General features: G+C 34.3%; 2 protein-coding genes across 2 annotated transcripts; both read right to left on the bottom strand.

The window, feature by feature from the left end:
• Positions 1-709: 709 nt before the first annotated feature.
• On the bottom strand, positions 710-4752 carry LOC136797657 (SH2 domain-containing protein 4B-like). Its single transcript, XM_067054241.1, has 7 exons — positions 4285-4752; positions 3608-3846; positions 3075-3170; positions 2509-2732; positions 1820-2400; positions 1414-1721; positions 710-1126 (listed from the first exon to the last, which is right to left on the bottom strand). The coding sequence occupies exons 2-7, from the start codon at positions 3780-3782 to the stop codon at positions 801-803; spliced, it is 1710 nt and encodes a 569-aa protein (XP_066910342.1). The 5' UTR covers positions 3783-3846; positions 4285-4752; the 3' UTR covers positions 710-800.
• A 101-nt stretch (positions 4753-4853) lies between these two features.
• On the bottom strand, positions 4854-6230 carry LOC136797658 (WD repeat-containing protein 55-like). Its single transcript, XM_067054242.1, has one exon. The coding sequence runs from the start codon at positions 6228-6230 to the stop codon at positions 5085-5087; it is 1146 nt and encodes a 381-aa protein (XP_066910343.1). The 3' UTR covers positions 4854-5084.
• Between the last annotated feature and the right edge of the window lie 6292 nt (positions 6231-12522).

Below are 12522 nucleotides of genomic sequence, written 5' to 3'. Positions count from 1 at the left end.
TAAAAAATCGGGTAAAACAATATTTTTGGTGAGTATAAACTAGGATAATCGATGGTCGTTCAAGTCATGTTAACTTTTTCTATATTACAATATCAGCAATAAATGGTATCGCATATTTTGTTTTAAAATGAAAAAAAAGGAGCAAAAATAAAATTCTATTAAAATTCTGTATGTATAATGGATGTAAACAGAAAAAAATTATTTTCATAAAGTTTTTTGATCAATAATATTAAAATTTCTCCCTCTGCTACTAAACTGTATTAAATGCTATATAAAAAACAATTTTCATTTTCAAAAAAAAATAAACAAACTAAACATACTATAAATTTTCAAGCCAAAAAAACAGCCATTAACATTAATACCAGATACACTTTGTATTCAATCCAGAGATTTAGATGATGCGAGACAAAGTTGCACAGAGTTTGCATCCATACTGCGCAGTTAACAAGACTTAAAGAAATTTGGTTAATAGAACTTTAAAAAGATAACGTCCCCTGTATACGGCTAAGCGGAATTTCTCTAAAAGGGTGTCTAAATTTTCGAGACTGAGTGTCTGTGGAATATCTTAGAGGCTAAGGTATCGCTCTTAGCAGTAGATGCACTGGTGGTATTGGTAGATGGAAAATAATTCAGGGAAAACATGCAACAAAAACAATGTTTCTCCCAAATCTGTAAGGCAAAAAAACTGCATTGCAAACCAAGTCAAACACATCCAATACATGCAAAAACCAACCGTATTGAAAACGTACCAACATAGAAAACTCGTTAGATACTTTCTATTACCACCAGTGAATTTCCAATCAAATACTTGTATTTTCAACAAATAGGTCGGCATAATCCGGTGGGTCGGTATTTTGACCGACAGGGAATTTTAAAATTTCTTGACCAAGCCCTGATATAGGATGCTGTTTATGGTAATCGATAAGCTCATTCAAGGAACTATGTACTTTCTGTTCTGTACCAAACAACTGATAGCCTGACGTGGTATCAATTAAAAAGTGTTTGAATCTTGCAACGTCTTTATAAGAAATAGTATAACCCCATACTCTTTCACTGACTCTGATTAAAAAGGATCCTTGTTTTTGGTCCTCTAGCAAGTGTTCAGCTTGTAGGCGTGAAATGGTGCCTGCAAAAAAAAGAAGAAAAAATATTGAATAATGTTGTCACACATCCTAAATCTATAGTTTCACAATGTAGAGACAAAAACCTTTTGGAAAAACTTTTCCGAAAGATATGCCCAGGTCCAATCTAGTTGACGAGGGGAAAATTTTCCTCAAAGATTTTGGTCACTTTTCCCCACCGACTTGTTTCCTCCCACATTGTTAAACTATAAATGAATTAAGTTTCAAGAAAAATCCTCAAATTTCTAATAATTTTACGATGAAAAAGATTTTAAAGTTGAAAAAGACTCACCATGAAACCATTGCAGTGGCTTATGGTCATCATCCAGACCCGCTTTTTTATCATATTCATTATCTTTCCACCATGTGACAACCTCATTGTGACTTTTCGGTCGAGGGGGTAAGGGTGGTTTTGAAGTATTCTTTTTATCACCGCCACCACCTGTTGGCGGAGGTGGTGGGCGTTTAGGCTTTACAATGTCTTTTTTGACAGGAATGGCATCCTTTTCAGTTCGTGTGCTTGTTACACCACTTGGTGCTGATATCGTTGGGCGTGCTGGCAAGGGCGGACGCTCCGGGCTTTTAGTTTTAGAGGCACTCCTAAGAAAAAAAAACGACGAAAGTATAAGAATAGATAGAGTACATTTTCGAGTTTAAAAAAATGTTATGAGAAAGTATTAAAATGAAGAATGGCTCACAATAAAGTAGGGGAGTGCTTCTTCTTGTTTTCTTTCTCCTCCAATGAAGGCTTCTTCTTTCTTCCGAAACTGAAACTCTGTTTCTTATCCTTTTTCGACTTTTCTTTTTCATCAGGTGGCGGTGTGGTTTGGGTAAAAACAGTCTTGTTTGCTTCTGGGTCATAGATTTCTGGCTTTTCATCAACCTTTGCTTCAACACGTGACCGTTCAAGCTCTTCGCGCTCTTTGGCAAGCCTGCGTTGACGAGACAGTTCATTTCTTGCTTGAGATATGGAACTACGTCTTTGTCGATCGGCCTCTTTAGCTTTAACTTCCCTCTCTTCCCATTCTTGTTGAAGTTGTTCTGCTTCTTCTTCTTCCTTCTTCCTCTCTTCTTCCTGTTGTATTTTCAACTTTTCGTAGATTTCTTCTTTTCGTTTCTCCTCTTCGATTCTCTGTTCTTCCTCTCTTTGTTTCTTCTCTACCTCTTCTTTTTCGCGTAATTCTTGAAGTGCTTGTTCCCTTTGTTTTTCTTCTTCCAAGCGTTTTCGTTCAAGTTCAATTCTCTCAAGTTCTGCTTTTTCCCTTTGCAAGGCTGCCTCCTAAAGAACATTTTTTCAAAGATATCAATTTCAGTTTAAAATTTTCATAGAAAATCAACTAGACTGAGATAAGACCAGAAGAGTAAAATGAACATTGAAAATACTAACTCTAGCCTCGAGGGCAGCAGCCTTTTCAGCCTGTAATTTCAGCTCTGCTACTTTTTGTTCTCTCTCCTTTTTCAATCTTTCTTCTTCATCTTTCAACCTTTTCTCTTCTTCTTTTCTTTTCTTCTCAATAGTTTCCAGTTCCTTTTTTCGTTTTTCTTCATGCTCTTTTTTAGCCTGTAATTCAGCTAGCTTTAAAGCTTCAGCCTCTATTCGCTTCTTAACAGCTTAAAAAGTAAAAAAAAAGATTCAGAAATTTGATTTGAAGATTTATAGACCATAAAATGGCGAATAAAATATTTATTCAAAGGAAAGCTTGCTTCTTAGATATGGGCCTTTTTAAATCAATTCAAGATCAAAAATTCGTAATGACTATGGGATGCCCCCGTAAAATATTTCAATAATAAGGTTTTGAGAAAAGTCCAATCAAAGAGTGTGTCCCTATGATGGGGGAATTGGAATCACATTGTAATTTTTCTAAGTGTTATTTTGAAGAGTCCCATGGGAACAATAGGCCTGATTAGACTAAAAGAGAAAAAAGTTGGCCACAAAACAAATTATTCTTTTACCAACAGCATCGACAACATGTTCATCATCGGGATCTTTGATGACGTGAACAATCGGTTCATCCTCGTCGTTCGTCAGGAAGCTCACCTTCTTCAAACCTTGAAAAGAAAAAAGAGGGTTTATTGTGGAAAAAGAATTGACTGAATAGTCAATTATGAGAAGAAAATGCGTTTTGATAGATCAACCCTAAATAAGTATCTCTAGAAAATCTAAATTCTTGCAATCATTTGGTTTTTAAGATATAATATAATTAATTGAAAACACGGGTATTTTTCTTAATAGGAACAAATTCTTAGCTAATTTTTCCAGTTTGCAGGGGTGTAACTAGGCCTATATATTCTTTATATCGTTTCAACGTCAAACATTCACTAACGTAAATGTTACTAAAGTAGAACAACCTCCTGGTCATTATTTAACACGAATTGACTTTAATTAATTGTTAATTTAAAATTCAGACAGACAGTCCCATTTCAACAAACATACTTTGAAAACACTGCAAGAAATAAAATGAGAAGAAAAAATACACAGTAAAAACCTTTCTTTGGTTCAGGGTTCAGTTTCCCTTCCATTTCTTCTTCTTCCATTCGAACTTTGTATCTTCGGATCTGTTCTTCACGCATCTTGAAATACAAAATCTGCTTCTGTTCTTCTGATAGCTCTTCAAGGAGCTCAGGCTCTATATACATTGTCTTTATAATTTGTTGCAACATCTTGGCACAGTTTTTTGGTGGTAAGGTTACCAACAAGAACAGTAATTTATGTGGTTGATAATTCCTGTACATGGAAAAAAAGAACATTGAGTAATTTTTCAACAATTGTCGAGTAATTGTTCTGTGAACTGAAAATCTCTTTACACTTAAGCTTGTCTCACAAGTATAGCAGTAGAAGAAGTTCTTTGATTTTGATAAACTTTTCTTTTTTTTTTAGAAAATTTATTAAAGTTTCCATGTTATTAAATCATCTATTCTTCAAAGTGAAACATTTTCATATACCGGGACAGCATACTGGTGAGAAATTGTTTAAAATGTAAAGTGCCCTTATTCTATTCTTATCAAGAAAAACCAAGAGGATAGCCATTCAAAAGAAAAATGTTATGATGATATTGAGTCCTGTTAAGTTTGAGTTTTGCTTAACTGTTTTAAGCAAAACAAAACACTACTACTAAGTTTAAGTCGTAGTAGGTAGTAGTGGTAACAACAAAAATAGCTTCACCTCTATGTATTGATTTCTCATCAGGTAGCTGAGATAATAAAATACCAACGATATGCTGGCCAATATTCCAAGTATGATAAAACCAGTCACAAAACAACAACAACAACTTGCTCCTCCACCTCGGCTCATAACAAAATACTTTTCATATCTTCACCATCATTGACCAAATCATTCAAATGCAGTCATCCTGGCAGCGAATCAAGTGCTGGTCGTGTATGATAATGTTTTGTTTCTTTATATTATAAACATTTTCTCGATAATATCTTTTTAGCCTACAATAATATGAGGAACAAGTTTGTTTACATTGTAATAAATGCTGTTAATAACAAGGTAATGATATTTTAATCAAGAAAATTTATTAGTTTTAAATGTGACACATTTGTCATTTTGCCAGTCGTATTATAACACAGAATTCGCACATCCATCACACAGAGGCATAAAGCAATTTTGAAACGTTGTGTATGATAATAGAAAAGCATTCAAAAGTACAGATTTCCTCAGATTTCCTGTATAAAGAAAATCTCATTGACAAATATAGTAATAAAGAGAGATTTATATCAATGTTGATGTATAATTGCTGCTAATTGCAACTTGTAACTTCTACTTCCTGGTTATATGGTTAAATGGGTTATAATATATATTTGCCAATATAGTAAAAATGATTGTACAAAAACTTTAGACTGAGTCTGTTATAAAAACTTGCAAGGTAAAAGAGACAGTATCCTCTCAGGTCAAAGTGTTAACAAAAGCAAGACTCTTTGGATAAAACAGATACGAAGCCAGTTAGTACCAAGAGATTTTCAAAGGTCAGCAAAGAAATCAGCAGCTTTGGAGTCACCATCTGTTCTCTTTCGTTTGACACCTCTTCTTTCATCTTCGTCTAAGGACTCCTCTTGTAAATCAGCAACTTTCCAGAATCTGACGGTTTCATCACCACCACAACTCACCAACATACTCTTATCAGGAGAGAGCTTCATACTACCTACACCCATAATACCATGCCTCCCAACAGTCTTGATTTCCTTGTAGGGTTGCACATACATGGCTTTGACGTAACCATCCCCTGTTCCATAGCAGATGATGTCATCATTAATAGAGCACACAGATTCAATTTCATCAGAGCGGGTTGGGTATCGGTCACTTATATCTCCCCATTCTCCCCATGAATAAATATTCAGCACTCCAGTTGCGCTGCCACATATCACTTTCTTGCCATTTTTGATGATATCCAAACATAAAAGCTCATCATCTAACTGATCAGATTCTTGAACAATTGCGTTTTTGCGTAAATTGAACACAGACAAAACACCATCTCCACTAGTGGATAGCAAATGTTTCTTCTGTTTGTCACTGGTTAATGCAGAAATGTAATCTTTTCTTCCAGCAAAGTCAGCAGCTTTTGAAAAAGTTCTCAAATCCCAAACTTTCACGACACCAGCTTCACAGCCACTGGTTAGGAAATTATCTGACACTAAATGCATAGCGCTAATTGATTGATCGTGAGCGTTTGGGATGGTGTGTAGAATTGAACCAGTGTTCATATCAGAGCAATAAATAGAACTATCTTGGCACCCAGAATATAATCTCTGTCCATCAGAAGAGAAGCTTAAACAACGACAAGCTTCTTTTTGATGTTTAAAATCAATCAGTTTTTTATTCTCCCCATTGGAAAATGAAAATATACTTACAGTGCCAGTAATCTCTCCAACCGCAAGGATATCCTTTGATGGGTGGAAGGCTGCTTCAAAAATAGTATCTGTTACCTTAATTCTAGCTGGTTTTGTTTTGGCAATTTCATCATCATCGGGCTGTTCAACAACCTGGTCAAGATCATCGTCACTTTCATCATCCAAATCACTGATCTCTTCTTCATCTTCATCAGAAATCTCATCTTCAGAATTTTCTTCAGAATCAACATCATTAGGGACAATTTCCTCTTCACCCATTTCTTTTATTCTTGTTATTTCAAGTTTCTAAATGGGGAAAACAATTTGTACTTCAAGTAGATCAAATTTATTAGAAGTGTGCTTCCTGATAAGGACCAGAGCATATTTTCATAAAAGAAAGATACAAGAAATCTAAATTGGAAAATTGCAAAAAATCAGTACACTTGGCAAAGAGGGTGGAACATAAAAAAACTTTTATCAAAGAATTTTGGGATTTCCTCAGCTATCTATTTTGAAGTTTTATACTTATAATATAAACAAGTGATACTTTTATGGACCTACTGGTTATGCATTTAACACATATATAATTGATATCTACGTGGGCGTGACTATTAAACAATCATTCAGAACACAAATAGTGACGGTCTATTAAAATTAGTCGTTTGTTTCTTATAACAAAGAAACACGCTTAGAAACCAAAATTTTTATGCTCTTGAAATATTCTTTCATATCCAAGACTTCGCGAGCAAAAAAAATCTGATCATAAAATTGAGTAATTTGACTAAGAACATTGATGTTTGCTTATTAATAGTTATTCTTATAGAAAAAGGTTCGTTTTTTTGAGCTGAAAAATTCTTTTTTAACAAAAACTCGAGTTGTCTAAGGACGTGATTTTTTGAAAAATTTTGTTTTTCTCCGCGCGCGAGTATGAATAGAGCCTTGTTTCAATTTTTCTCTTTTTTCGCCGTGTAAACTAGCTTTTTAAGATTCGAATGTTTATCATCGAACACTCGCGCGTGACTATTTTTCGAATGTTTTTATTCGATTTTAATTTGGTATGTGTGAGCAATCTGGACGGTCTTGGAAATATTTTGTATGGAAATTTCTCGAAGTCCACTTTATTTTTTCAAAAAAGCGAAGGGGTGGGAGATTTTTCTTAGCAGGTCACTCAAAGTTTCTTTGTTTGAAAGATGCCTTTGTATGTAATGCTAATGGAAGTTATGGTTTATCATTCAATCTATGGATATGTTCTTCATCTTAATAAACCAAGAGCATTTCTGCTGCAATATTTCATTCAAAATATCTCTCAATAATGAGAAAGAGAAAGGCTTCGTAACCTCAGTTTTCTGTGTTCAAATTTTTGTTATTGGTTCAAATAAGTTTTAGGTGGATCTCTGCTGCTCGATATAGATTTTTTCGATATTTGGTTGGCTACTCAAGCAAGGAAAAAAGAAGTAAAAGAAGAAATTCAAGCCACATCACATCAACAAATAAAGACTGTTGGAAAAGGAAGAAATTATTGTAATGGTGCCCTTTGGTTTAGAAAGCATTTTGTCGATACAAGAAGGTAAGCAATGCTTTATAAAATATATAGTCTCAGTTTCTTTGCATTTTTTGTTCTATTGTTTTTCTCGCTCAGTACTCCTACTTCTTTCGAGGTGGAAAAATGAAAAACCGATTGATTGCTGTCCAGTTCATATCAAAATCCTCCTTTAAAAATTGACAATATTTCAATGGGTAAACTTCCTTCCAGAAATATTGCTAGAAACCAACCAACCACCCCTGTCTCCTCTCTGGTTACCCTCCTCTTTGTAGAATTCTTATCACTTGAGTCTTTTTCAGCGTTCATAACTGTTCACAGGAAGAGATCTGTCCAGCTGAATATTCTTGGATTGATTTTCCTTTGTTTCATTTTTAGGATGCTGCTTATTGAAATATTATTAGTCTTTTACAAACTGAGATGTGACACGATGTGACTTGGTGAGCTTTGAACCCACCTTTATGATTTTCGATAAATATATTTCATAAAATTGTTTGTTTTGTTTTAATTTTGTCTCCATCCCTTACCACAATTATTATTGCATATCTTTGATAATTTTCAGTCTTAGTCTGAGTCCTAAGCTGAATATTTCTTTGCTTGGAAAAAGGATTTTGAGGGGATTTTTTATCAAAAAGTGGAAAGATTCTTTCAAAATTTTCATTCCACCGCCTCCTTTTTTTTACGAGATCGTTTTTTCTAAGCCAATCAGAATCGTCGATTTATCGCGAATAAGCCAATCACGGCAAGTTTTCAGCAATTTCGGTCTGGTCTGTAATTTTAACAAATTATTCGAACAAAGCTTCTATTGGTTGGCCAGGTAGGGGGTTTCACTAAATTCAAAACCTGCACCAGTTATATTCGATAGGGAAATTCCCATTTGGGTTTTCCTGAAAGCCAGATAAATTGCGGACCAAACCATAGGTCGGGGCGAAATCTACGACGTCGCAAACTTGACCTATGCGGCTTCAAAGTTAAAGTTGAGATTTTTGTGACACTTCTTAGGATTTTTCTGCTTTTCTTTTGCATCTGGAATTAGCCCCTACCTCGGAGGACCTCACACGAAGTAATGTTGAGTTATTTCAAGAAAAATAAACTTTCAAAAGTTACTCAAACCCGTGCAGTTTTGGAAAAACTACGATTTTAGTACATAACTTTAAATGCATCCCACAGCCTTTCACTTGCATTTATGATGCTAATTTTTCTTTTATATGAAAAAGAAAAAGTTGAAATTTTATTCATAGTTGAAACTGAATGAATAAGAATCGATAATTGATCGAAATTAAAGAATGAAGACACCAATTTTTCAATTCACGAAAAACTAGCTATTTTACAGACCACGGTTTTACGGCCCCTTAGCTAAGTCGAGAATCTGCTTGAGCCATCTTTTACCTACTTTCATGCAAAAAATCAGAAAAAAAACAATGATCAAATATTTCACAAAGTCCAAAAAACCCTTTTTTAGCCGTTTTTTAGCTGAAATTTACCCAAAAATTCTTTTCCCAAAAATCGAGCTCCGTCACATTCGAGGGTTTATAGTTATGCATTATTGTGCAAAAAATCATAAAGATTGAAAGAGCCAATCTCGAGAAAAGCTAATACCTAAGTAATTGATAATTTGCTTATAAAAAAATATCGAATTTAGCCAGTTTTTCTATAAAAACACGCCAAGCAACCAAAATTTCATGTCTAAACACACATAATCTTTAAAAGTAAGCCCTCATGAGCAAAAAAAACATCTATCTCATAAAAAAATTGAGTAATTTGACTAAGAACATTGATGTATGCTTATTAATAGTGATTCTTATAGATAAACATGCGTTTTTTGAGCAAACAAAATTTTTTTGCAAAATTCTGCTTGAGCCATCTTTTACCTATGATGGTACCCTACTTTCATGCTAAAAATCAGAAAAAATTAATGATCCAATTTTTCACAAAGTCCAAAAAACCTGTTTTTTAGCCGTTTTTTGGCCCAAATTTGCCCAAAAAATTTTTTTTTCGGAAATCGGGCTCCGTCACATTTGAGGGTTTATAGTTATGCATCTTTGTGCAAAAAATCTGAAAAAACTAATGAGCCAATATTGAGAAAAGCTAGTAAGTAACGAACGAACGGACGAACATACAACAGTTAATTGATAGGACCTCCACCGGGGTACTTTAGGCGTACAAACTTTCGCGAGCAAAAACTTTCGCGAGGACGAAAAAGCGCGAAATTCACGACATTTACTTTCGCGAATTTAACGGAAAAATATTTTTCGCGAGCATAAACTTTCGCGAACCAAGACGTAAAATTGAGTATTTCCACATGAAAAAATAGCTTAGAGACACAAATACTTCTTGGGTTGGCTTGAAACATTTGTCCTTTGACTTATTAGTCTTTTAGCAGGCTAAAAAGTGCCATAAAAGTTACATTTTATTCAAAGTTTGAAGTTTTACAGATTTTCTATTTTGTCAAGAATTTTTCTCGAGCATAAACTTTCGCGAATGGCCCTTCCTAGAATTTTTAAGGACATTTACTTTCGCGAAAAGGGCCAAAATTCGCGAAAATCGCGAAAGTTTCTGCTCGCGAAAGTTTCTACGCCTAAAGTAGGTCCAAAAAACCATAGCGTCAGCCTGGGTTCAGGTACCAGGCAAAAAGTATGCCCCCCCCCCTGAGCTTTAAGTACCCCAAAAAAATCATGAAAATTTTGGTAGCCCCAAGGGCTTTCGACCATCAACACTTTTAAAAGTTTGTTCTCCGAAAAAAAAGGTTATTCATTGTAAATTACTGTTGTAGTTCAAAGGTTGAGATGAAATATTTCATCATTTATTTTATATATAAAAATATTCTGCCGCAGACAACATTTTTCAGCTTCACAAGCTTTAATTTGAGTAATTGAAGCTTACCATTAAGATGAAGTATTCAGCCCCACGTTAAATGATAAGATTTCAGCTCCCCCTAAGTACATTAGGTCTCCCAAATATTTGAAACATCAAACATCTTTAGCCCCCACCTTTTTTGGGCTTTTTGGAGGGAGATTAACCCCCCCCCCCAAAAAAAAAATAGCAGGGGGGCTGACGCTATGTAAATAAACAGATACTTTTATAAATCATTAGTTTTGAATTTTTGGATGTATTAAAATTTTCAGTTTTTTAGAAAAACTTTTCATTGGCTTTTTAAAGTTGGCATAATCTAGGCTTTATTACTTTTCTCTAATTCTAAAATAATAAAGTAAAGGAACAAATAAAGAATTGAAATCCTTAAGTGTATATTTTTCTTGCACCCGTCTTCAAAACTGCTGATTCAAAAGCTATAAAAGTTAAAGTAGATAGTATTGAGACAGACTTTCAAAACAGTGATTCAAACATTGGATCTTCTTTTTTCTATGAGTGGAAAAAACACTTATCAGGGCTGATCAGGGGGTTCATGGTCCAGGGTACCAATCCAGGGCCCAAAAACCTGACTTTTGGAGGTTTGTAAGTGGAAGACACCACCCCCTCCCTAATAAGGTATTGATACCAACTCCTAATCCTAATTTTTTTTTTTAAAGGGGTCCCACTCCCCTAAAATAGTATTGATACCCTTGGAACTGCTTGGGAAGGTAATCCAAGTAATTGTAATCCTTGTTTGTCTAAAAAACACTCCTACTATTCATCCTTATATAAACACCACTTTTCTGCATTTGGTTGGCAAAAAGGCAATATTTTGGACAATTTATAAAAAGAAAATATTAGTATACTAGTAGATGTATATGTCATTTCCGAAGCTATGCCAAACACACGAAACACCATTAATCACATATATATAAACCAAAACATGCAAATCTTTTGAGTTTCATTGAAGTTTGATATTTGAAAGAAAATATGCTGCCAAACGATTAATCAAAACTTAATCCTGACCCCCTGTACTTATTGATGATTTTCAAAACTTAAACCAAGGTAGGTAGGCAGAGGGGTACGAAGCCCCCCTTAGAAATGGCACATCCCTTAAAGCTCCTTTTTTTACCTTTTGTGATCACGATTGTATCCTTAGTCAGTCAGTATGTAAGAAATTGAAAACCGCTGCCCTTTTAGACATGAAGATTTTTATAGAAGAAATTTTCAAAGAAATGTGATGGAACTCTCAATATTCACAAACCTTGGCCTGAAAATGCATTTATAAAATTACTTTATTATTTTAACCTTACATCAGTCGAAACTATTTTGAATGATTCACACTTTTTAACAAGAATTTTTTACAACATCTTTAATAAGTCTTTCAACAGCTTTCAAACATTTCATTGAGTTATTTTGCTTCCAATAATGGTACATAAAAAGAAAGGTATAATACTCTTAGTAGATTCATGAACATTTGAATGACCATTTAGGTAAGAGAAACACCTCCATCTATCTTTATTACCTTCATAGTGATATAGTAGTAGTAGACCAAACTGGTAAAATAGTGAAGATTTGGAATGAAGCACCAAATTTGTAGTTTAGGTATTAAACGTATTTATTTTTTTATGATTTTGTTGGCGAAAACGTTTAGAACTATCCCAGACTTAGTCCAAAATTGCAAGAAAATGAATTGGTGAAGCGTTTGGCAGACCTCTCTTCATATCAACTAAACAGAAGTAAAAAATATATATCACTCCCTCAATCAGGAACTGAAAGGTTTGCAAGGATCAAAAAAGAGAGCTTGAAAGGGGACTTTGTTTTCAATGAACATGATTTTGCGAAATATTAATGATAGCATACGCGAGGCAGATGGTGAACGCTTACTTAATTGTTACAAGGTTGCACTTCTTTATTTCAAAGCAACTGGTCATACCAATTACTCTGATGAATTGATCAAGCTTTTCTACCAAATTAAGCTAGATGATAAAAAGGATGCATTTTGACTTATGTGGGGCCGTTTCATCAATACCCATGGACTCATAGGTCGAAACATACCTAAGGATTTACATATGGAGCATTTTAATGGATATTTAAAGGAGTTCAGAGGAGTTGTTAAGATCATTATGAGGAAATTTGAATGAAAATAACACTAGCTTTGAGAAAGGTCTACTTATTGAA

The sequence above is a fragment of the Clytia hemisphaerica genome, unplaced genomic scaffold, assembly GCF_902728285.1.
Source record: "Clytia hemisphaerica strain Z4C2 unplaced genomic scaffold, Clytia hemisphaerica genome assembly, whole genome shotgun sequence".
NCBI classification, from domain to species: Eukaryota; Metazoa; Cnidaria; class Hydrozoa; order Leptothecata; family Clytiidae; genus Clytia; species Clytia hemisphaerica.
The sequence above is the reverse complement of the archived record's forward strand: the minus strand, read 5'-3'. Positions and strand labels throughout refer to the sequence as shown.